Source organism: Pinus tabuliformis, chromosome 1_2, assembly GCF_031772625.1.
Source record: "Pinus tabuliformis cultivar Carrire ecotype Pingquan chromosome 1_2, CPIR1, whole genome shotgun sequence".
Classification (NCBI taxonomy): domain Eukaryota; kingdom Viridiplantae; phylum Streptophyta; class Pinopsida; order Pinales; family Pinaceae; genus Pinus; species Pinus tabuliformis.
The window spans coordinates 210491381-210514468 of record NC_142298.1 but is presented as its reverse complement, the minus strand read 5'-3'; the positions used below and the strand labels follow the sequence as shown (position 1 = coordinate 210514468).

Below are 23088 nucleotides of genomic sequence, written 5' to 3'. Positions count from 1 at the left end.
TCAGATTTGCACTGATATCTTGAGACCTTGCAGGGCAAACTCCTAGTCGAATCACAACTCTGACCAATCTATCATAGTAGTCCATCTGACATCGCATAGCAGGCCTCCAACCCCGAATGCCCATGCCCCCCTAAGGATGTGCCTCACCCTCACCCTCTTGGGCCTCACTCATCTTCTCATCTCCTCCGACATCCTGGTGGGGGAGGAGCCATGTCTGCATCGAATGTGTCAATGTCTACAAAATATATAGTACAGAAAAATAATTAGAAATTTTCATTAAATAATTTAATAAAACACGTTAAAGAATGTTCTAGAATGAATATTATTCTAATTCATTAAAAGAAGAAAATGAAAGTAGATTAATTTAAAGAAAACATTAGTATTATCTCTATCATGCGGAGGCTCATTCGTTCTAAAGAAGATGTTGGAACACCTGCTCCAATCAATCCCCGCATACAGATACCCTAACATGTCAAACGCGTGCTCATCCACACTGGCGCCTCATCCGAAATCCTCGCTGGAAACTCGAGAATGCCCCTCTTGGGCTTCATATGCCCCTATATATGCATCTTAGCCTCAATGATCGACCTAGGAGGGCAACGAGTAAATGTAGGCCTCGTCTTCGGAAACCTCTCAAAAAATAAATAAAAAAATTTCAGAAGCAAACTGGAATGTCTCCCTCCCATGTCTTGACAATGCATGACATTTGTCTAAAGTCGTGCAAAACTACCTCAAAAAATGGGAGACCATCTGCTGCAACGTGGCAACTAAATCAAAGAACCAACATAATACAAAAGAGGGAAAATAATGTGTTTTCCATCACCACAAGAATGTGAAATGGTGTTGACTAATAATGAGATGCACCTAGCCTCCTTTATAGAAAAAGAAGAAATATGTAGCTATCCACCATGGACTTGAAACTCTAATGGATGGACTGCATGAGGCCCAACATATCTCAAAGTGTATGCAAGTTGACTCTTAACTGCAACACCATGGGGGACATCATGGAACTAGGGAAAATCCTCCCCTCCTGGATAGGCTAGTGATAAAATAAATGTCCTCATTAGAGAGCCTATACTACAACTCAGGACCAACACAGAAAGCTTGACACTGAACATTCCATCAGTTGATCAGATGTGGGAATAGGACAAAGTGCGCCTTTAGGGATGTACCCTCCACATAGTACTTAAGGAGGCCTACATTCCTCAAGATCACTCGGGTCGGTGCAGTAATAGGGAAAGGGTATAAATCCCTCTCCCTCTCTCTATCCTGCCATGGTCGGACTATATTATATGGGTTTGCATGCTACTCTTGCTCCTGTTGTTGCTCCCTCCACTGACGTCTCTGCTACATGATTGGCATATAAAATAAACTAGCCTGATTCATAAAATATATATTTTTTAATTAAATGAAATATGTATTTATAACTATGGAAACATAAGTTTCAACCTAAAAAAAAATATTTACCGGTGTGCTCAAAACATAATAATGCACTAGTGTCAGTGCACTTTCAACTATAATCACACCAGTAATGGTGCACACATAAGTATGGTTCACCGCGAGTGTTTCAGAAATTTAACTTTTCATAGTGGTGTGGCATACTTGTGCACCATTTCTCATGTCGCATCTTTCCCAGTACGTTTATATTTACAAAACGCACCACCACAACGGTGATGTGTTATGTTCATACACCATTGTCGGTGCGAGCCGAACAAATCGAGTGCATTATGCGTCAAAATTTTTGTTTTTGAAACAACAATGATGAATTGAAATTAATTTTCAATTCTAATCCGCTAAAATCTTAAATTACAAAGAAACATAGAGATTACTTGGACATTTGGTCGTCGAGAAGGCATTGTGGACACGTAATGGAGAAAAACAAATTTTCACACTGTTTGAAAAAATTGGAAACTCAAACAATGAGCACATTACTAAAAGGTGGTGAGCAAGAGAAGCACTGAAATTAGGGCATTTGCATGTGGTAAGAGTGGCACCGGTGCTTCAAAGCTATTTCGTGTTTTAGATGGTAAAAATGAAAATTTTGGCGGAGAGGGTTTTTCTTGTTTAACCCTCCTCTGGTTCCTGTCTCAAAGCGCACCAGGGTGGGTTATATACAAAAGCACCATTTTTTTTTAAATTTAAAATTATTGTAGTGCTTTATCAAGATGCGTCAAAGCTTTATGTTACTTGTAACGCACCGGTGTTATGGTTTTACAATAGCACCAATATTGTTTTAGAAATTAGAAACTGTAAATCAGTAAGCTTTATATGATGCCCCTGGGCATTGTTATACGTTTACCTCACTGGGACATCATTTTCAAATAGTATCGATATGTTTTACTATATGAAGGAGTTTGGTGCTAGAGAATATTCAAGCACTTGTGCGTTAGGGTATTTAGCGCACCGATATTTTGTATTTTTCAAAAAAAAATCTATGGTGCACCATGTTATATGTAGCTCCAGTGCATGTATTGATAAAAAAACACCAGTGCACTTTAGTGATCTAGACAGCAATCTAAACATGTTGTCAAAGAAACGTTCGCTATTAACCTCCACATCCGCTATTGACCTCCGCTACAAACAGTTTTTGGGTTATTTTTATAGTAACCTCTGCTAGAAAGTATTTTTGCAACGTAAAGAAAAAAAAAGATTGTTTTGGGCTATTATTATAATAACCTCCGCTAGAAAGTATTTTCAAAGTATTTTGTTTGTAATATATGCAGTGTAAAGAAAAAAAAAAGACCGTTTTGGGCTATTTTTATAATAACCTCTACTAGAAAGTATTTTTTTTGCATACTATTTTGTTTGTAATGTATGCAGCGTAAAGAAAAAGAACATGCAAGGGTTATTAATTAATTACGCCGTAAGGCGTTCCCTCTGAAATCAACACCCCCAGCTGCTACCGTGTGCGATTATGGACCCTTGATTATCTATGTTAGACGATAGAACCATCTTCTACCGTCAGATTAATTAGGCCGTGTGCGATTATGGACCCTTGATTATCTATGTTAGATGATAGAACCATCTTCTATTGTCAGATTAATTAGGCTGATAGGCCTTCCTATGCTTCTAGGAGAGTCAGTGGAATTTATGGCACAATGCTCGGACTCCATATTCAAATCCACATCCATATTCAGTGCAGCAAGCCTGCATTCACAGGTTCCATATCGTCTCCTTACCCGACCGTAAACCGCTATTGGACTATCTGCAAGGAAAAATCAACTCCACCGATTCCATACAGCCCGTTCTGAAACCTGCCATCGAGGAATACTGCCCCGAGGATCCTGGATTGTTCAACAAAACGCACAGGGAAGAGATAGATGGAAAGGGGTCTCCAAAAAACCAGATTAACAAGGATAACCACGTTGGGATCGATTGGATTGAGCTGATTAGGGTTTTGGAGAAACCCTTGAAGGACAGAGAAGCCCTTCTGGAGTGCAGGGAATAAGAATTTTCAACACGTTATTGCGATGGAAAATAAGAAGGACGAAGAAAGAAAAGTGCCAGAAAAGGAAAATTTATAGACACCCAATAAAGGCATTAAGAGACCTTTTGAAGAAAAAGGGTTTGAGAAGGATCTTGGGATTGATATTGGGGGAAAATACACTAAGCAGAACGATGGGTTGAAGGGAAATCTGAGGCTATCCTCAGCGTTTAATGCTGGCATTAAATGTAACAACAGTAGTGTTGGTGAGCATGTGCCTATATTCTTGTTCCCAGTGCCTTCCAGACCCTCTTGAATATGTACAATGTGAAGGAATTTTTGGAGGATGGGGTTTACCATACCCCTGATGCCAAGGTGAAGGAGATGCTCAAAAAGCCAGAGTGTATTACTATCCAGTGGAAGAGTGGCCATGACAGGACAGGGTTTACGTTCGAGGTGAGGGATAAACCATCCGCATTGTTGCCCAATGATTGGAGTCGTGTCATTGCAGTGTTCGTGCTTGGGAAGGAATGGCAGTTCAAGGATTGGCCTTTCAAGGACCATGCAAAGATATTCAATAAAATTAAGTTTTCCTTCTCTTATTTAATTTTCTTGCGTCCATCCTACCCCACAAACACCATGGGTTGAATTCTCAAACTTAATGCTTTGTTGCAGGAGGTAAGGAGATCAAGATTTATCAGATTTTCTTTTCAATTGTAATGTCATGCAGATGGTATGTCAATATCTAATAGATGGTGTTGATGTTTACAATCCTGTGGTTTTACATTCGCTTTGAAGATGACAGTGTGGAGTCTGCTAAATCTGTGAGGCAGTGGAATGTGAAGATAGTTTCGGTATGAGATTTAGACTTTTCTGTTACTGTTTCGAGTATTGTCAAGTTTCCGAGCTCTACTTCTATAACACGCTGCTTATGGATTTGTCTTGTTCCAGATGACGGGATAAATTTCAGTCTATTAGAGCTTATTGTATCATGTACACTCATTTATTTTGTCATTAATTTTGTCTACTTATTGTTTAGCTCATGTAATTTACCTGCAGATTAGAAAACGTAAATGGCATCAAGATAAAGCTGCAGCAATAGAGATTTGGGAGAAGTTGGATGCATACATGCATGCAGGCTAGGAGGTCCAACTCAACATTCTAAATACCAGTGTTCATAGTATTGTCTAGACGCTGCCTTTATGAATGTATTTGCCTTATATATTAAAATGCCTTTAATGGGAGATCCGTGAGCTGCCACAATATTTGTTGTAACCAGAGATTCTCACTGTTGAAGCACATGGATTAGGTAGTTTTCTATCCCATTATTATAATGTTGCAAATTCCAATTCCCAGATACTCTTGAGCTGCTCAGCTCAAAGCAGATTGGAATGGTCATATGCAAATGAAGGCTATTTACACCACTACGTAAAGGTAGAATATACCTTTTTTTCCTGGCAGCAAAATGCGATATAGTATCAGACATTGTTCAGAATTTGCTCTGTACATCCTGCTTGTTGAATTATACCCACTAAAAGGCCCTTGTTAGGTGGGGCCGACATTTGGCGCCTGTAAATGTCAAGTAAAGGTTTTTAATGGCTTACTTACCTCATAATGTTGTTTAGAATGATGTAAAATTTGAAGTTCTATGCATTGAAGTCCTGAAACAATTGTCATAGGCGAGTTAGAGGCTTCGTCACTATAAATTGAGAGTTTTTGGTAAGATGGTTAAGTCTCTATCTCGCTATAGATTGTGAGAAAGTTTTTGGTAAGATGGCTCTGTTGGCTAAAACTTTTACATGCAAATCCGCTATAAATTGAGATTTTTTTGGTAAGATGGTTTTGTTGGCTGAAAAATTTAAATACAAACTCACTATAAATTTAGAGTTTCTAATAAGATGGTTATGTTGGCTAAAATATTTATATGCCCTATTTTCCAGGGTTATCCCATACTTGATTGCTTGGGCTTGTATCCAGTATTTTCCAAAAAATGCTATTCAAAAGTGCCTGACTACATCTTGTCCAAATTCCTTTTTCTTTTGTAGGGTGTGTCAAGTTCCATCTGACAAGCATAAATATTCTCAACGAAGAAATCTTTTACTACTTTATTTCACAAAGTTTAGTCTGCTATATAATGCACAAATTATGTGAACTTCCTATCGTGTTATCACTTAATTAAGATTAGCATAAGCATGTTGTAGCATTGATAGTGTGGGGATTCTTTTAGAAGATGTAAAAGATTGCATTTTGTTCTGTAATAATTCTTTTTTATTCAATAAGTTCAAATTTTTGAGACATTCGTAGAAGGAAGGAAGACATAGGCATTTATAAAAGAAAGGGAGACATTCCAGAGATGGGATGAAGAAAGGGAGACATATTTAGATTTAGTGATATGAGGAAAGGGAGAAATATAATAGATATTTAGATTCAGTGATATGGAGGAAAGGGAGAAATATGAGAGATATTTAGATTCAGTTATATGGACCATGCAGAGATATTCAATAAAGGTAAGTTTTCCTTTTCCTATTTAATTTTCCTGCGTCCATCCGACCCCACAAACACCATGGGTTGAATTCTCAAACTTAATGCTTTGTTGCAGGAGGTAAGGTGATCAAGATTTATCGGATTTTCTTTTCAATTGTAATGTCATGCAGATGGTATGTCAATATCTAATAGATGGTGTTGATGTTTACAGTCTTGGGGTTTTACATTCACTTTGAAGATGACAGTGTGGAGTCTACTAAATCTGCGAGGCAGTGGAATGTGAAGATAGTTTCGGTATGAGATTTAGACTTTTCTGTTATTGTTTCGAGTATTGTCAAGTTTCCGAGCTCTGCTTCTATAACACACTGCTTATGGATTTGTCTTGTTCCAGATGATGGAATAAATTTCAATCTATTAGAGTTTATTGTATCATGTATGCTCATTTATTTTGCCATTAATTTTGTCTGCTTATTTTTTAGCTCATGTAATTTACCTACAAATTAGCAAACATAAGTGGCATCAAGATAAAGCTGCAACAATAGAGATTTCGGAGAAGCTGGATGCATACATGTGGGCTAGGAGGTCCAACTCAACATTCTAAATACCAGTGTTCATAGTATTGTTTAGAGGTTGCCTTTATGAATGTATCTATCATATATATTAAAATGCCTTTAATGGGAGATCCTTGAGCTACCACAATATTTGTTGTAGCCAGAGATTCTCACTGTTGAAGCAAATGGATTAGGTAGTTTTCTATCCCATTGTTATAATGTTGCAAATTCCAATTCACAAATACTCTTGAGTTGCTCAGCTCAAAGCAGATTGGAATGGTCATATGCAACTGAAGGTTGTTTACACCACTACGTAAAGGTAGAACATACCTTTTTTTTCCTGGCAGCAAAATGCGGTATAGTATCAGACATTGTTTGGAATTTGCTCTGAACATCCTACTTGTTGAATTTTATCCACTAAAAGGCCCTTGTTAGGTGGGGCCTACATTTGGCGCATGTAAATGTCAGGTAAAGGTTTTTAAGGGCTTACTTACCTCACAATGTTGTTTAGAATGATGTAAAATTTGAAGTTCTATGCACTGAAGTCCTGAAACAATTTTCGTAGGCGAGTTAGAGGCTTCATCGCTATAAATTGAGAGTTTTTGGTAAGATGGTTAAGTCTCTATCTCACTATAAATTGTGAGAAAGTTTTTGGTCAGATGGTTCTATTGGCTGAAACTTTTACATGCGAGTTCGCTATAAATTGAGAGTTTTTTGGTAAGATGGTTCTGTTGGCTGAAAAATTTACATACGAACTCACTATAAATTTAGAGTTTCTAATAAGATGGTTATGTTGGTTGAAATCTTATATGCCCTATTTTCCAGGGTTATCCCATACTTGATTTCTTGGGCTTGTATCCAATATTTTCCGAAAAATGCTATTCAAAAATGCCTAACTACGTCTTGTCCAAATTCCTTTTGCTTTTGTAGGGTGTGCCAGGTTCCATCTAACAAGCATAAATATTCTCACCGAAGACATCTTTTACTACTTGATTTTACAGAGTTTAGTCTGCTATATAATGCACAAACTATGTGAACTTCCTATCGTGTTATCACTTAATTAAGATTAGCATAAGCATGTTGTAGCATTGATAGTGTGGGGATTCTTTTAGAAGCTGTAAAAGATTGCATTTTGTTCTGTAATAATTCTTTTTTATTCAATAAGTTCAAATTTTTGAGACATTCGTAGAAGGTAGGAAGACATAGGCATTTATAAAAGAAAGGGAGACATTCCAAAGATGGGATGAAGAAAGGGAGACATATTTAGATATAGTGATATGAGGAAAGGGAGAAATATAAGAGATATTTAGATTCAGTGATATGGAGGAAAGGGAGAAATATGAGAGATATTTAGATTCAGTGATATGGACCATGCAGAGATATTCAATAAAAGTAAGTTTTCCTTTTCCTATTTAATTTTCATGCATCCATCCGACCCCACAAACACCATGGGTTGAATTCTCAAACTTAATGCTTTGTTGCAGGAGGTAAGGTGATCAAGATTTATCGGATCTTCTTTTCAATTGTAATGTCATGCGGATGGTATGTCAATATCTAATATATTGTGTTGATGTTTACAGTCCTGGGGTTTTACATTCACTTTGAAGATGACAGTGTTGAGTCTACTAAATCTGCGAGGTAGTGGAATGTGAAGATAGTTTCGGTATGAGATTTAGACTTTTCTGTTACTGTTTCGAGTATTGTCAAGTTTCCAAGCTCTGCTTCTATAACACGCTTCTTATGGATTTGTCTTGTTCCAGATGATGGGACAAATTTCAGTCTATTAGAGCTTATTGTATCATGTACACTCATTTATTTTGCCATTAATTTTGTCTGCTTATTGTTTAGCTCGTGTAATTTACCTGCAGATTAGCAAACATAAGCAGCATCAAGATAATGCTGCAGCAATAGAGATTTGGGAGAAGTTGGATGCATACATGCGGGCTAGGAGGTCCAAATCAACATTCTAAATACCAGTGTTCATAGTATTGTCTAGAGGCTGCCTTTATGAATGTATTTTCCATATATATTAAAATGCCTTTAATAGGAGATCCTTGAGCTGCCACAATATTTTTTGCAGCCATAGATTCTCACTGTTGAATCACATGGATTAGGTAGTTTTCTATCCCATTATTATAATGTTACAAATTCCAATTCACAGATACTCTTGCGCTGCTCAGCTCAAAGCAGATTGGAATGGTCATATGCAACTGAACGCTCTTTACACCACTACGTAAAGGTAGAAATATACCTTTTTTCTGGCAGCAAAATGCGGTATAGTATCAAACACTATTTGGAATTTTCTCTGTACAACATACTTGTTGAATTGTATCCACTAAAAGGCCCTTGTTAGGTGGGGCCTACATTTGGCGCATGTAAATGTCAGGTAAAGGTTTTTAAGGGCTTAATTACCTCATAATGTTGTTTAGAATGATGTAAAATTTGAAGTTCTATGCACTGAAGTCCTGAAACAATTGTCATAGGCGAGTTAGAGGCTTCATCACTATAAATTATGAGAAAGTTTTTGGTAAGATGGCTCTGTTGACTGAAACTTTTACATGCGAATTCGCTGTAAATTGAGAATTTTTTGGTAAGATGGTTCTTTTGGCTAAAAACTTTACATACGAACTCGCTATAAATTTAGAGTTTCTGATAAGATGGTTATGTTGGCTGAAATCTTTATATGCCCTGTTTTCGAGGGTTATCCCATACTTGATTGCTTGGGCTTGTATCAAATATTTTCCGAAAAATGCTATTCAAAAGTTCCTGACTACGTCTTGTCCAAATTCCTTTGCTTTTGTAGGGTGTGTCAGGTTCCATCTGACAAGCATAAATGTTCTCACCGTAGACATCTTTTACTACTTGATTTACAGAGTTAGTCTGCTAAATAATGCACAAATTATGTGAACTTCCTATCGTGTTATCACTTAATTAAGATTAGCATAAGCATGATGTAGCATTGATAGTGTGGGGATCCTTAAAGAAGCTATAAAAGATTGCATTTTTTTCTGTAATAATTCTTTTTGATAAATTCATTTTGTTGTGAAGTGTGTGTGCAAGAATACTTAATCTCAGCGAAGATAAGCTTAAATCGAGAGCTTCACATCTTCTAAGATCAGGCTTTGATGATGAAACATTATCATAGTTAGTGGCGAGGTGACCCCGTCTACTGAGGGTTGTAGTGGAAAAAATTATGGAACTCTTTAAACAGGCCGAGAATCTCGGGTTTATGAAGGGATCAAAATCGTTTAGTGCCACCATATGTGCGATTTCGGGACTAGGGAAAGAAACATTAGAATGAAAATTGCAGAGTTTGATATGTTTAGGTTTCTCAGAAAAACAAATGTCTGGATTAGTTCATCGGCAGCCACAACTATTGTCCCATTCTGTGGAAAAATTGAAGTGTAATGTAGATTTTATGGTTAAATTTGCGGGTCTTTCATTGGATGATTTGGTGAAGTATCTGGTTCTGCCTTTATTAAGCTTGGAGAAGAGGATAATTCCTCAATATAAATTAATGAATGTATTGAAATCCATGGAAGTGCCAGAGTTCAAAAGAGAGATATACTTACCAACTATTTTTAATTGGCCAGAAAAAGTTTTCTTGGATAAATATGTGAATAATCACCCTGAATCCTCAATTATGATGGGTATTTACCATGGTGGGAACGTTGGGGACAGGCAGTGAGTTACATTAAATTCAAGGACGAGAATTTTAATCAACAATGATGTTTTTGAAGGTATGCGATATCATTCTAATGCATGGTAGAGAATCTAATAGAGTATGTCAAATCTTATGCATGCTTCCAGTGATGACCAAATAATTTTCTGGAGCAATTTCCAGCTTATTTGCTTATATCAAACATTTGTGTAGGGTTTCAACCAATTAACATTTCATTGAGTATGTATTTACAAATCAATGATTTTTGGATCAAATCCCACAAAGAAATTCTATACATGCTCTTCAAATTCCTTCAAGCTTTTGAAAGTAAAACCAATGAATTATCAAATATTACTATAATAAAAAACAATTAGAAAGCCTTTAGCCATCCCAAATTGCTCATCCTTTAGGCTTGAACCAACATCTCTTGTAGAAAAATTCAACAATTCCAATTTAATAATCCTATCGGCTTATCTTTGTACCTTTTGGGACAATTGCTAGTAGCTAAAAATAGTTAGTAACTCCCAACAACTATACAGCGAAGATGGATACCTCCACGCAGTTACTAACTCCCCAACAATTGCACGAGGAAGATTGATACTCCACACTGTTTAATAACTCCCCAACAATTGTGCAATGAAGATTGATACGGTTACATGGAGGCTCTTTCTGCTCTATATCCTACAGAGCCCGCGGCACAGCGCTCCATGTTTCTACCAACATTGCTTCTGGTGAGTTCAAACCTTGCCACGGAACTGTATTTGACTTGTTTTTTTAAAAGGTTTCTGTTAAATGTATTGAAATCTTATTAGTCGGAAGTAGGTTTGAATGTACCTGCTCTTCCTCCTAAACCTTAACTTTGATGGTTTTTATGGCTTTTCTTGTTCGTAGTGTTGTAGTGTTGTGCTTTATACTTAAAATGCATTCCTGTAATGTTCAGAGTGCATATGCAATGTATTCATGTCTTGCAATATATATTTAGATAAATTTAATTCTGGTAAAACTTCTGGCACAAAAACTCAGATAGAATAAGAGTTATAATATGTAACTGCAGTTGATTGTAGTGGAGACCTAGCCATATTGAATGGAAGAGATAGCACTTTTACATACTTGACATACTTATAACAAGGATAAAATTAAAGAAGGAACAGAGAAAAACATCATAATATTTCTTGTGTTTATGGCCAGAGTGTCTCCCATAGCTGCATAGGATCAATGCCATCATATAATTCATTCTAGATTGTGTAAGTGTCTTCACTCTCCTGCAGTGACGAATCGTAAAATTGTGGCACTAAAGTTTATTTTGATATACACATATTAAATACAATATACAAGGGGATTAGCCCTCTTTCTACATGAAATTAAAACCACTAGGTGGATATCTTGGCTGCTTATTGTAAGAAGAACCAAAAGCAAAGCAGTCTCAAGATGTTGGAAATACATACTCATCTTCCTCGGCAAAATAATTCTCAAGGATCATAAGTGTTGTTTCATAGACCTGTGTGTTTTGATAAGACAGTAAGCCCTCAATCTTATCCAAGCCATCAACATCTTCAATTAGGCCCACATATACATTAATATATGTGATCCCTGCATTTTTTCAGCCCACATATACATTAATATCTGTGATGCTTGCATTTTTTTCAGCCTCGCCAAGTCTCAAATAGTTTTCTAGACCTTCAAGGCAGACGGTTATAGTCCTCGTATTGGAGCACTGTAGAAGATCACAAAGTGGTTGTGTGCAACCTTGATTAACAAGGTATCTATAAAAGAAGAAGAAATCATGTCATCAACCTAACATCATCAAAAAAATGAATGTATAAAATCAAGAATGTAAAGAAAGGAAAGCTTCATACTTTATCTGGTCATCACTTCCACTGGACGTTGCATTTGAAACTGCCCATGCTGTCTCTTTCTTTATACTGAATTCTGCATTTGCTAGCAGGATAAAAGTGGGGGTAATATTTGGGCATTGATCACAGCCTGCAATGAAAATGGAGTATATTAAATCAGAAAGCTGAAGTTACGTCTTACAAAATATGACACCGGTAGCAAGTAACAATATAAACACTCAGTGATTCCCACCTGAATTTTCTCTTTCGTCCCAGCAGTAATCTTGGAGATTATCCAGCACTCTTCTTTCACTATGGTTTTCCTTGTCTCTTTGGTTGTTAAAAGGTGCAAAATGCAAGGAAGTGCGTGATTTACAATAACAACCTGCACATGAAAAAATGTACAATAAAAAGATAAACACTAAAGTAATTTCACCTGTGTTTGAACTTGCAGACTCTCTGCATGGTGGATTCTTGTATCGACTATTAAATCAGATGTCAATATATACAATATAACAAATAAATGTATTATGTAAATTGTTTAGAAGTAGAATGAAGAATGTGTGGAGTAAGACGTGAGTTTGCACATCATCACCAGTGACAATATTACCCACTGTTTCTAAAGTTGGAATAACAACAAATGATGAATGATGCCTGAAAAACAAACAATTCATTTTCATTCATTTAGGAGCAAATGGAAATAATTTTTTTAATAACAATAAGAATATAGTAAGGTTACAATCAACACTTCTGTTGTTTGGAACCCAAAAAAAATCTACTAATAGTAATCATTATTATTATTGTTGCAATGCTAATATCAAATCAGACACCAACACCGTATGAGATTCCTCGTTTGAATAAAAACAAACCTTTAACTATTTAACTACTAAAACTTTATATAAAAATTAAATCACTAATGATTATGGTACTCATGATAAAAGTTCCACCAACTTTGGGCAAATGTCTGCGTCGAATAGAATCAGTGTTACAATGTGGAACTGCAGCTGACTGTAGTGGAAACATAACCGTGTCGGATAGAATCAATGTTACAATGTGGAACTGCGACTGACTGTAGTGGAAACATAACTGTATTGAATGGAAGAGATATAGCTTTTACATACTTATAACAAGGTTATAATTAAAGAAGGAACAAAGAAAAAAATCATAATATTTCTTGTGTTTATTGCCAGAGTGTCTCCTATAGCTGTATACGATCAATGCCATCATCTTATTCATTCTGGATTGTGCAAATGTCTTCTCTCCTACAGTAACGAATCGTAAAATTGTGGCACCAAAGTTTCATGGTAGTTTGTAACCAGGCTTAACATTAGCATGTTGCATACTAATGTAAGCGATCAATGCCGTCATCTTATTCATTCTGGATTATGCAAATGTCTTCACTCTCCTACAGTAATGAATCGTAAAATTGTGGCACCAAAGTTTCATGGTAGTTTGTAACCAGGCTTAACATTAGCATGTTGCATACTAATGTTAGCAAGTCGTTCCTGGGTGGAATCCAAATGCGCTTGCAGCTCTGCCAATTTTTTGTGGAGATCATTAATTACTCCTGCACTATTGAAACTATAATTTCACCTGCACGCATTTATTGCAGCGTTGTTCCAGCAAAACCGCCTGTCTCATCTCGCACCGCCTTCACGCAAAAGCTGTATTTGTCAGAGGGCCTCCAATCACCCCAACCAAACGACACACTTCCACTATACGATTCTAAAACCACCAATCTCCCGACCGGTAAACTTCGTTTGGTTCGTGCAACTTAGGCAAGCGATATACGTCCGATTAAATCAACGGACCAGGATCATTTTCAACCTGCCTGAACTTTTTTGGTTTGACCGCCGGTTTTAACATTAATGCATTTAATGAATCTGTCATAGTCGTAGGTAAAGACTTTAAGTTTTCTTACAGCATGTAATATTATATTTTTTTTTGTTAACACATATGAAATCTATGTGTTATATTTTGTTGTGTGTTGACTTTTTAGTATCGCACATGGGATGAAAAGAGAAAGGGCTCGTGGTAGTGAAGAAGAAAAACAGGGGATAATTTTGAAAAGGGAAATGTAATGTGCAGCAGCACAAAACAAATGGGGGATTTTTACTCAGCAATGTAAAAATACACAGCAGTGAAAAAGAGTAATGTAATTTTTTTTTATTTGAATATGCAATGTGAAAACCTAGCAGCTTGAATGTAATGAAAAATTTCACGTAGGAGTGAATGTGAAAGTTTTTTTTACAGCAGTAAACCTATGTAAGAATTTTTATTTTACAGCAGTGAATGTAAAAGTTTTTCACATAGCAGTGAATGAGAATTTTACACAGCAGTGTAAAATTATTTGTAAAAGAGGCAGAGTAATTCCTTTTGTGAAAGTTCATGGTGAATCCCTCTGATAAGAGGAAGAAATTTGTATCAGGCAGTTTATGAATCAATACAAGTTTATTTTGGTTGAGAAACTCTGCTTTGATCAGAAATTTTATTTTCTTCCCTGTGTTAAAGATCCTGTGGAAGAAAAACAGAGCATTGTCTCAGTGTTCAGTTAATTTGTGTTTGAAATTACCAGAAATTTCTGACATGGTATCAGAGTAGATTCAAGCTCTTTGAAGGTGTCAAAGAAGCTAAAGGAAGGAGTTTTTGCTGCAACAACTTCTCCAGAAGAGTGAAGTCTCAAGCAAAAGAATCCAAGGTATTTCTCAAAGTTTTTTTTGTGTTACTGCTGAAGAAACAGACAGTGTTTTTAAATACACAATCAAATATTTGAAGCATAGCTGAGAATGCAAGGAATGGCCAACACAAGCACTTGCATGGTTATGTTTAATACCCAGCTCCCACAGTTTAATGGGAAAAACTATGAATATTGGGCAATAACCATGAGATCCCTGTTTGCCTCACAAGATTTATGGGAATTAATTGAGGATGGTTTTGAAGAACTAGCAGATGAAAATGAGTTTAATAGGTTAACTCAGGTAGGGAAAGATCTATTAAAGAGTAATAGGAAGAAGGATTCAAAATCCCTCATATTTTTGTATCAGTCAGTGCATGAGAGTGTGTTTCCAAGGATAGCAGCAGCCAAGACATCCAAAGAAGCATGGCAAACTCTCAAGACAGCCTATCAAGGCATGGAGAAAGTGAAGACAACAAAACTACAATTGCTGAGGAAAGATTTTGAGAATCTGTGCATGAAGGAGTCAGACAATATTGACTCATTCTTCACACATGTGATTGGTCTGGTCACACAAATAAGGACTCATGGAGAGACTCTTGAAGAAAGGAGGATTGTGGAGAAAATATTGAGGGTCCTACCCTCAAAGTTTGATGTGATTGTCACCACCATAGAAGAGACAAAGGATCTCTCAAACTTCTCAGTTGATGAACTTCATGCATCACTGATAACACATGAGCAGAGGTTGAGTAGAAATGAAAACTCATCTCTAGAGCAAGCCTTCAAGACCTAGATGTCCTTTGGAAGAGGAAGAGGTCAAGGCAGAGGAAGCAAGAGAGGAAGAGGCAGAATCCAAAACAGAGGTGGAAGGAACAGTCCAGCAAATGCTCAAGGAAGGGGCAGCAATCCAAATCAGAACCAAGGCCAAAGCAGTAGCCAACAAAGTGGACAACATCATGCTCAAGGACAAAGGTATGAAAAATCCAATGTCCAATGTTATTACTGTAAAAGATATGGGCATTATGCCAATGAATGTAGGAAGAAGCAGCATGATATGAATAATAGATCTATTGCAAATATCACTAGAGAAAATATCAGCCAAGATAATGTGTTGTTAGCTTGTAATATGGCTGAAACAAACAGTGAAGATATATGGCTTCTAGACTCTGGTTGCAGCAACCATATGACAGGAAACATAGCCCTGTTTTCTGCTTTAGATCAGAGTGTGAAGTCACAAGTCACACTTGGGACTGATAGTAAAATTTATGTTATGGGAAAAGGAGAAGTAAAAATATTTACAAAGAAAGGTGAAAAGAAAACCATAGCAGATGTCTACTATGTTCCTGGAATGAGATGTAACCTCTTAAGTATTGGACAGCTTGTTCAAAAGGGGTACAATGTTTTCTTTGTGAATGATGTATGCACCATCATGGATAAAGCACCCAGCAAATGATGCATTGCTGAATTGAAGATGACAAGGAACAGGATGTTCCCTCTTAGAATAAGGGCAGATTTGAAAAACAAAGAAGTAATTGCAGCAGTTACCCAAGAGGCTTTCCAAAGCATACCAAAAGATGAAAATTGGTTGTGGCACTTGAGATTTGGACATCTCAACTTTGGAGGTCTTAACTTGTTGAGTAGAAAAGGAATGGTAAGAGGATTATTGTTGATAGAGAAACCGGATAGCCTTTGTGAAGGTTGCATATTGGGGAAACAACACAGAGAAAGTTTTCCATCAGGGAAAATCATAAGGGCAAAAGCACCCTTAGAAATTGTTCACTCGGATTTATGTGGACCGATGCAAACCCCATCATTAGCAGGCAGCCAATATTTTCTAACATTCATTGATGATTTCACCAGAAAAACTTGGGTCTATTTCCTGAAGAACAAAAGTGAAGTGTTTGAAAAAATTCGAAATTTCAAAGCACTTGTGGAAAACCAAAGTGGGTTGCATATCAAAGTTCTAAGAACTGATAGAGGAGGTGAGCATATCTCCAAGGAATTCCTACAATTTTGTAGAGAAAATGGAATTCATAAGCAATTCACAGCTAGGTACACCCCACAGCAAAATGGAGTTGCTGAAAGGAAGAATAGGACCATCATGGATATGGCAAGGAGCATGTTGAAGGCAAAGCATTTGCCAAATGATTATTGGGCTGAAGTTGTACATTGTGCTGTATACATTTTGAATAGGTGTCCAACAAAAGTAGTGATGAACAAAGTGCCAGAAGAAGCATGGAGTGGGAGAAAGCAAGGAGTCACCCACATGAAAGTTTTTGGATGTGTGGCTTATGCACACTTTCCAAATCAGCTAAGGAAGAAGTTGGATAGCAAAGGGGAGAAATGAATTTTCATTGGATACAGTGAGAAATCCAAAGCTTACAGGTTATATATCCCATCTACCAAGAAGTTTTTTGTGAGCAAAGATGTTCAGTTCATTGAGGAGGAAGCTTGGGATGGAAGCATAGAGAAAACAGTGAATGTTAAAAATTGTTTGTCTCATGATGAAGATGATGAGGAGATGGCTGAAACACATCCCCAAACAGTAATGCCAACACAAGGACAACAAGAGACACCCTTGAGGAGAAATGAAAGTGCTTCTCCAAGCACACCACAAGGAGGAAATTCAAGTGCATCTTCAAGCACTTGCACACCAAATGAAAGAGGTAAGAAATTCAGAATTTAAGTGACATATATGATGAAGGTATGAATTCCTTGTTTGCTTTGTATTGTCATGTTGATGACCCTATTCATTTCGAAGATGCTATTAAAGATAGGAAATGGATAGAAGCTATGGATGAGGAGATTAATTCCATAGAAAGAAACAAGACATGGGATTTGGTTGAACTACCAAAAGGTAAAGAAGTCATTGGAGTTAAATGGGTCTACAAGACCAAGAGTAATGCTGAAGGCAAAATAGAAAGACACAAGGCAAGGCTTGTTGTCAAGGGATACAAGCAGCAGTATGGGAGAGACTATAAGGAGACTTTCGCACCGGTTACAAGAATGGAAACCGTGAGAGCAGTGCTGTCTATAGCAGCACAAAACAAGTGGAAAGTTTACCAAATGGATGTGAAGTCAACATTCCTGAATGGAGTGTTAATGGAAGAGGTTTACATTGAACAACCTCCAGGCTATGAGAAGAAAGGCCAAGAGCACAAAGTGTGCAGATTGAAGAAAGCTCTTTATGGGCTGAAGCAAGCGCCAAGAGCGTGGTACAGTAAGATAGATTCATATCTACTGGAAAATGGATTTGAAAAATGTGAGGGAGAACCCACCGTCTACATCAAAGAAAAGGATGGTAAAATTTTAATTGTAGTGTTGTATGTTGATGATGTTATTTTCACAGGTAATGATGATCATCTCATTGAAAATTTCAAATCAGTCATGAAAGAGGAATTTGAAATGACTGACATGGGTTTGCTGAAATACTTAGGAATAGAAGTAGATCAAAATGAAAATGGAATTTTTATCTCACAGGCAAAATATGTAAATGAAGTGTTGGGCAGATTTAATATGCAAGAGTGCAAGGCAGCAATCACTCCCACGGTAATGGGATTAAAACTCAGTAAAGAGGACAGCAGCAAGGATTTTGATCCTAGCTTGTACAAGAGCATAGTTGGCAGCCTTATGTATTTAACTGCAACTAGGCCAGATATAATGTTTGCTATTAGTTTAATTTCCAGATTCATGGAAAAGCCAAAAGAAGCACATTGGCAGGCAGCAAAAAGAATTCTGAGGTATGTTAAAGGTACTAAAAGGTTTGGCATTTTATATACTGTCTCAGAATGTTCAGATTTAGTTGGATACACTGATAGTGATTGGGCTGGAAGTGTAGATGATCGGAAAATCACATCCGGTTATGTTTTTCATATGGGTTCAGGAGCTATTTCATGGGCTTCTAAGAAACAGCCTATCGTGGCGTTGTCTACAGCAGAGGCAGGATATGTGGCAGCTACAGCAGCAGCATGTCAAGTAGTTTGGATGAGAAGAACGTTAAGAAGCTTATGCCAAGAGCAGGCAAAAGCAACAGTGATTTTTTCTGACAATAGCTCAGCTATTGCATTATCCAAGAATTCGGTGTTTCATAAGAGAACGAAACACATTGATACAAGGTTCCATTACATCAGGGAATTGGTGAACAATGAAGAAATTGTTTTACAACATTGCTGGACTCAGGAACAGGTTGCAGACATACTGACCAAGCCATTGGATCAGAAAAGCTTTGAATTTTTGAGGAAATGTCTGGGTATGACTGATAACCCAGCACTTGAAATTAAAAGGGAGTGTTGAAACTATAATTTCACCTGCGCGCATTTATTGCAGCGTTGTTCCAGCAAAACCGCCTGTCTCATCCCGCACCGCTTTCACGCAAAGCCTGTATTGGTCAGAGGGCCTCCGATCACCCCGACCAAACGACACACGTCCACTGTACGATTCTAAAACCACCAATCTCCCACCCGGTAAACTTCGTTTGGTTTGTGCGACTTAGGCAAGTGATATACGTTCGATTAAATCAACGGACAAGGATCATTTTCAACCTGCCTGAACTTTTTTGGTTTGACCACCGGTTTTAACATTAATGCATTTAATGAATCTGTCATAGTCGTAGGTAAAGACTTTAAGTTTTTTTATGGCATGTAATATTATTTTTTTTTGTTAACACATATGAAATGTATGTGTTATATTTTGTTGTGTGTTGACTTTTTAGTATCGCACATGGGATGAAAAGAGAAAGGGCTCGTGGCAGCAAAGAAGAAAAACAGGGGATAATTTTGAAAAGGGAAATGTAATGTGCAGTAGCACAAAATGAATGGGGGGTTTTTACTCAGCAATGTAAAAATACACAGCAGTGAAAAAGAGTAATGTAAATTTTTTTTATTTGAATATGGAATGTGAAAACCGAGCAGCTTGAATGTAATGAAAAATTTCACACAGGAGTGAATGTGAAAGTTTTTTTTACAACAGTAAACCTATGTAAGAATTTTTATTTTACAGCAGTGAATGTAAAAGTTTTTCACATAGCAGTGAATGAAAATTTTACACAGCGGTGTAAAAATATTTGTAAAAGAGGCAGAGTAATTCTTTTTCTGAAAGTTCATGGTGAATCCCTCTGATAAGAGGAAGAAATTTGTATCATGCAGTTTATGAATCAATACAAGTTTATTTTGGTTGAGAAACTCTGCTTTGCTCAGAAATTTTATTTGCTTCCTTGTGCTAAAGATCCTGTGGCGGAAAAACAGAGCATTGTCTCTGTGTTCAGTTAATTTGTGTTTGAAATTACCAGAAATTTCCGACATGCAGAACCATTGACAAGATCTCGAACTCTCTGGCTAGCTTCGTACACCATGCTTCTTACTGCATCACTTCTTTGCGCGGCCGGAAGATCATGTAACATCATAAAGGATGAACACATCATCAATCCATAATAAAATATGGTGGATTGTGGTCTTGCTGCAAGCAACACTGAGTGTATCTTAATGTCGAAATTTGGGCTTAAATTCCTTTCGTAAAAGTTAAAAATCATTTTAATTGGGTGCGGAATAATTCAAGACTATTTAGTACAAGATCATATCAGCTTGCTTCCATTAACATTTCCTGCTAGTTACATTAACATTTCCTGCTAGTTACGCACTGTGATAACGAATGATTTTTAAGGCGTAAAATTCTAGGAATATTTTGACTTGGATTTGTCAGAATATTCTGAAAATCTTAGATTTGTAATGTAAGTTCAACGCTCATGGACTACAACTTAACCAAAAAGATAACTGGAAGTTATTTACATCTGCACACCATATCCAACATAAAAACGAAAAATAGCATAAGCAAACAAACATTGTTGTTCAAACCTTGCCATAGAACACTATTTGATTGCTTTTTTTCAAGGTTTAATGGTTAAATGTATTTTTTTTAAAGGTTTAACTGTTAAATGTATTAAAGGCTGATGAGTGTGAAGTTGCACTACTTTCAGAGTTCTTCACCAGCATGGGGCAAACTCTTCTCTCACATATACCAACAGTATTGAGTTTACTTGCTCTTCCTCCTAAATCTTAACGTTGATCGTTGTTATGGCTTTTTTTGTTTGTAGTGTTGTGGTTTATACTTAAAATGTTGTGGTAAATATGTTAAATTGCAAATACCGTGAAGTATGTTGGTCATCAAAAATTGAAAAGTATGAATTGCTTTACAATCAACAACCATAAAATCTTGAGAACAATACAACAAAATTTTCTCTCTCATACATATGTACATTGACCAAAAAGAAAGAATTTTCACTTTTATCATAAAAGAGTAATAAGTTAATGTTACTCTTTCCTACACTGCCTCAAGGGGTTTCCTTTGCAACATGTGCAAATGCAAGTTTTAGTCACAATCGAAGATAAAGAGGGAGGAGCCAACAATAGGCATTGTGTTTACAACAAAAATAAATTATAATAAGGCACTGATATGAAATAATCTAAATGAATTCGGTTTTTGTATGTGGGATATTCGGCACAATGCCAAAACAAAATATTAAAAGCCTAGAATAATGAAAAGCATTCCATCTTCCAAAGACTATACCAAGCGACAAAAATCGGCTAAGCGTTGAACGCCATGTGTTGAAATGAATCTGCAGGTTTACATAACATGATCAGTCATGAACGAAGGTAGCACCATCAAACATTATTGAAGTCCATGTGTCCTATCAAGACAAACGCCAATTTAAGTCAATTTCTAAATTTCAGTTCTTGAGACCATTACCATTGCCAAAATTCATGAGTGCTAATTGCATTAAATTCTGTGAAGAGAGCTCCCTTAGTGAAAATCGAAATCACCATAATTATGTGCAAAAGAGAAGTTTGGAACATCGTTTTGCTGCAGTTTGAATTGGTTCTGGAACATGGGAATAGTAAATGATTTCCTATTTCCCATATGATAAATTTGCAGATCTTAGCCTTGTGATAGGTGTTTGTTAATAAAGTCGATAAATTAAGAAACCATATTAATTGTTATGGTAGAAGCTCGATAGATGGCTCCTAAAGGCGAACCTAGTAAAGCAGTGATTGAACAAGTCAAGGCCCATTTCAGTGGTTTACCATAAATTACCTACTAAGTTTGGTTATTTCTAATACATGATTGCACATTTGTCTTATTTGCCCTATGAACCTCGTCTAGAAAATCTTCAAACGTGTAAGAAAGATACTATTTACAACTTGTACTGATGCTTTACTTTCAAAAGAAAGAACTAATTATCTTGAAGATTATCAGGTGGTAAATGTAACCAGCACACGGTGACTATTCAATGCCAGCAAGAGAATGGTCGAAGCTAGCAGTAGAACACACAGATGAATGCCATATGTCAAGCATCTGAGGTATGATGGGCGTTGGTATTCAACAAATAGACAAGAAGTGTGATTTAATTGCGCACCCCCTAGCTCATAAGATGTTTAAAGAAAAGGAGGCTTCAGCAATTAGCTATTTCTCGCGTATTTCTCCAAACTACTTTTGCTAACGTGGCACTTCCAGGAGAATTACACACCGCCCAGGTCTGAAACTGCTTACCAGTAGTAACCCACTTTTGCTAACGTGGCACTTCCAGGAGAATTACACACCCCCCAGGTCTGAAACTGCTTACCAGTGGTAACCCCCTCCGTAGTCTGATTTTAAAAACCACTGTACAATATAAATATAGGAAATACCCTATACGCAGATGTTTCATTGTTGCTACCACTATGGGTTTCGTTGATGCTCTACGATTTGTTAGATTTATTTCCAATTGATGCTCTACGATACCATTGCATCCATCATTAGTGAAGACCCTATGGATTTGCGTAGAGAGTAGCAGCAAGTTCCACATATTGTCCTTACATTTTCTTCCAAAATTCGTTTTTTTGTGGTCAGTCAAAAGATGTTACTTTGTTGTTGTTTCGAAAAGAAATTTTGTTGTTGTTTCGAAAAGAAATTTTGCTGCATTTCTGAAGGGACCGCAATGAAAGGAAAAACAACTTCGAAGTGCTTGAAGCTAAGGAAGTTGAAATTCAATGCTGAAAGAGTCATTTGTGCTACACCTGTGTTTTTTATAACCTCCCTTGTAAAAGTTAAAATGAAGGTCCAAGAGGAATGCAAGATGTATACGGTGTCATAGGGGCATCAATATCTCAGATCACTGAGAATTATGGCAAAATTGTGTTGCGCTCCCCGTTAATGGCGGTGTTAATCCAACGCTCTCGTGTGTTTCGTGGCATGTGCTTAACACTAACAATGTGTCTGTTTATTAACACCTTCCGGTTTTGCTGTAACAACAATCGTGACTCCAACAAGTGGTATCAGAGCCAAAGGTATCGAGTTCGAAACACACTTGGCTCGCGTTGAGGGGGGAGATTGTTGCGCTCCCGTTAATGGCGGTGTTAATCCAACGCTCCCGTGTGTTTCGTGGCATGTGCTTAACACTAACGATGTGTCTGTTTATTAACACCTGCGGG

At 36.9% G+C, this 23088-nt stretch overlaps 1 protein-coding gene and 1 pseudogene across 1 annotated transcript in view; one reads left to right on the top strand and one right to left on the bottom strand.

Moving 5' to 3' along the window:
- The first annotated feature begins 210 nt into the window (after positions 1–210).
- LOC149205192 (protein CDC73 homolog) lies at positions 211–8429 on the top strand (annotated as a pseudogene).
- A 3291-nt stretch (positions 8430–11720) lies between these two features.
- The window catches only part of LOC149205190 (importin subunit alpha-1b-like), a 92436-nt gene continuing 81068 nt past the window's right edge, over positions 11721–23088 (bottom strand). Inside the window, exons 2-5 of the mRNA XM_089397338.1 lie at positions 12548–12606; positions 12206–12337; positions 11977–12103; positions 11721–11883 (exon numbers count right to left, since the gene is read on the bottom strand). Of these exons, the coding sequence (XP_089253464.1) occupies positions 11721–11883; positions 11977–12103; positions 12206–12337; positions 12548–12606 (481 nt within the window). The remainder of the gene's footprint in view (positions 11884–11976; positions 12104–12205; positions 12338–12547; positions 12607–23088) is intronic.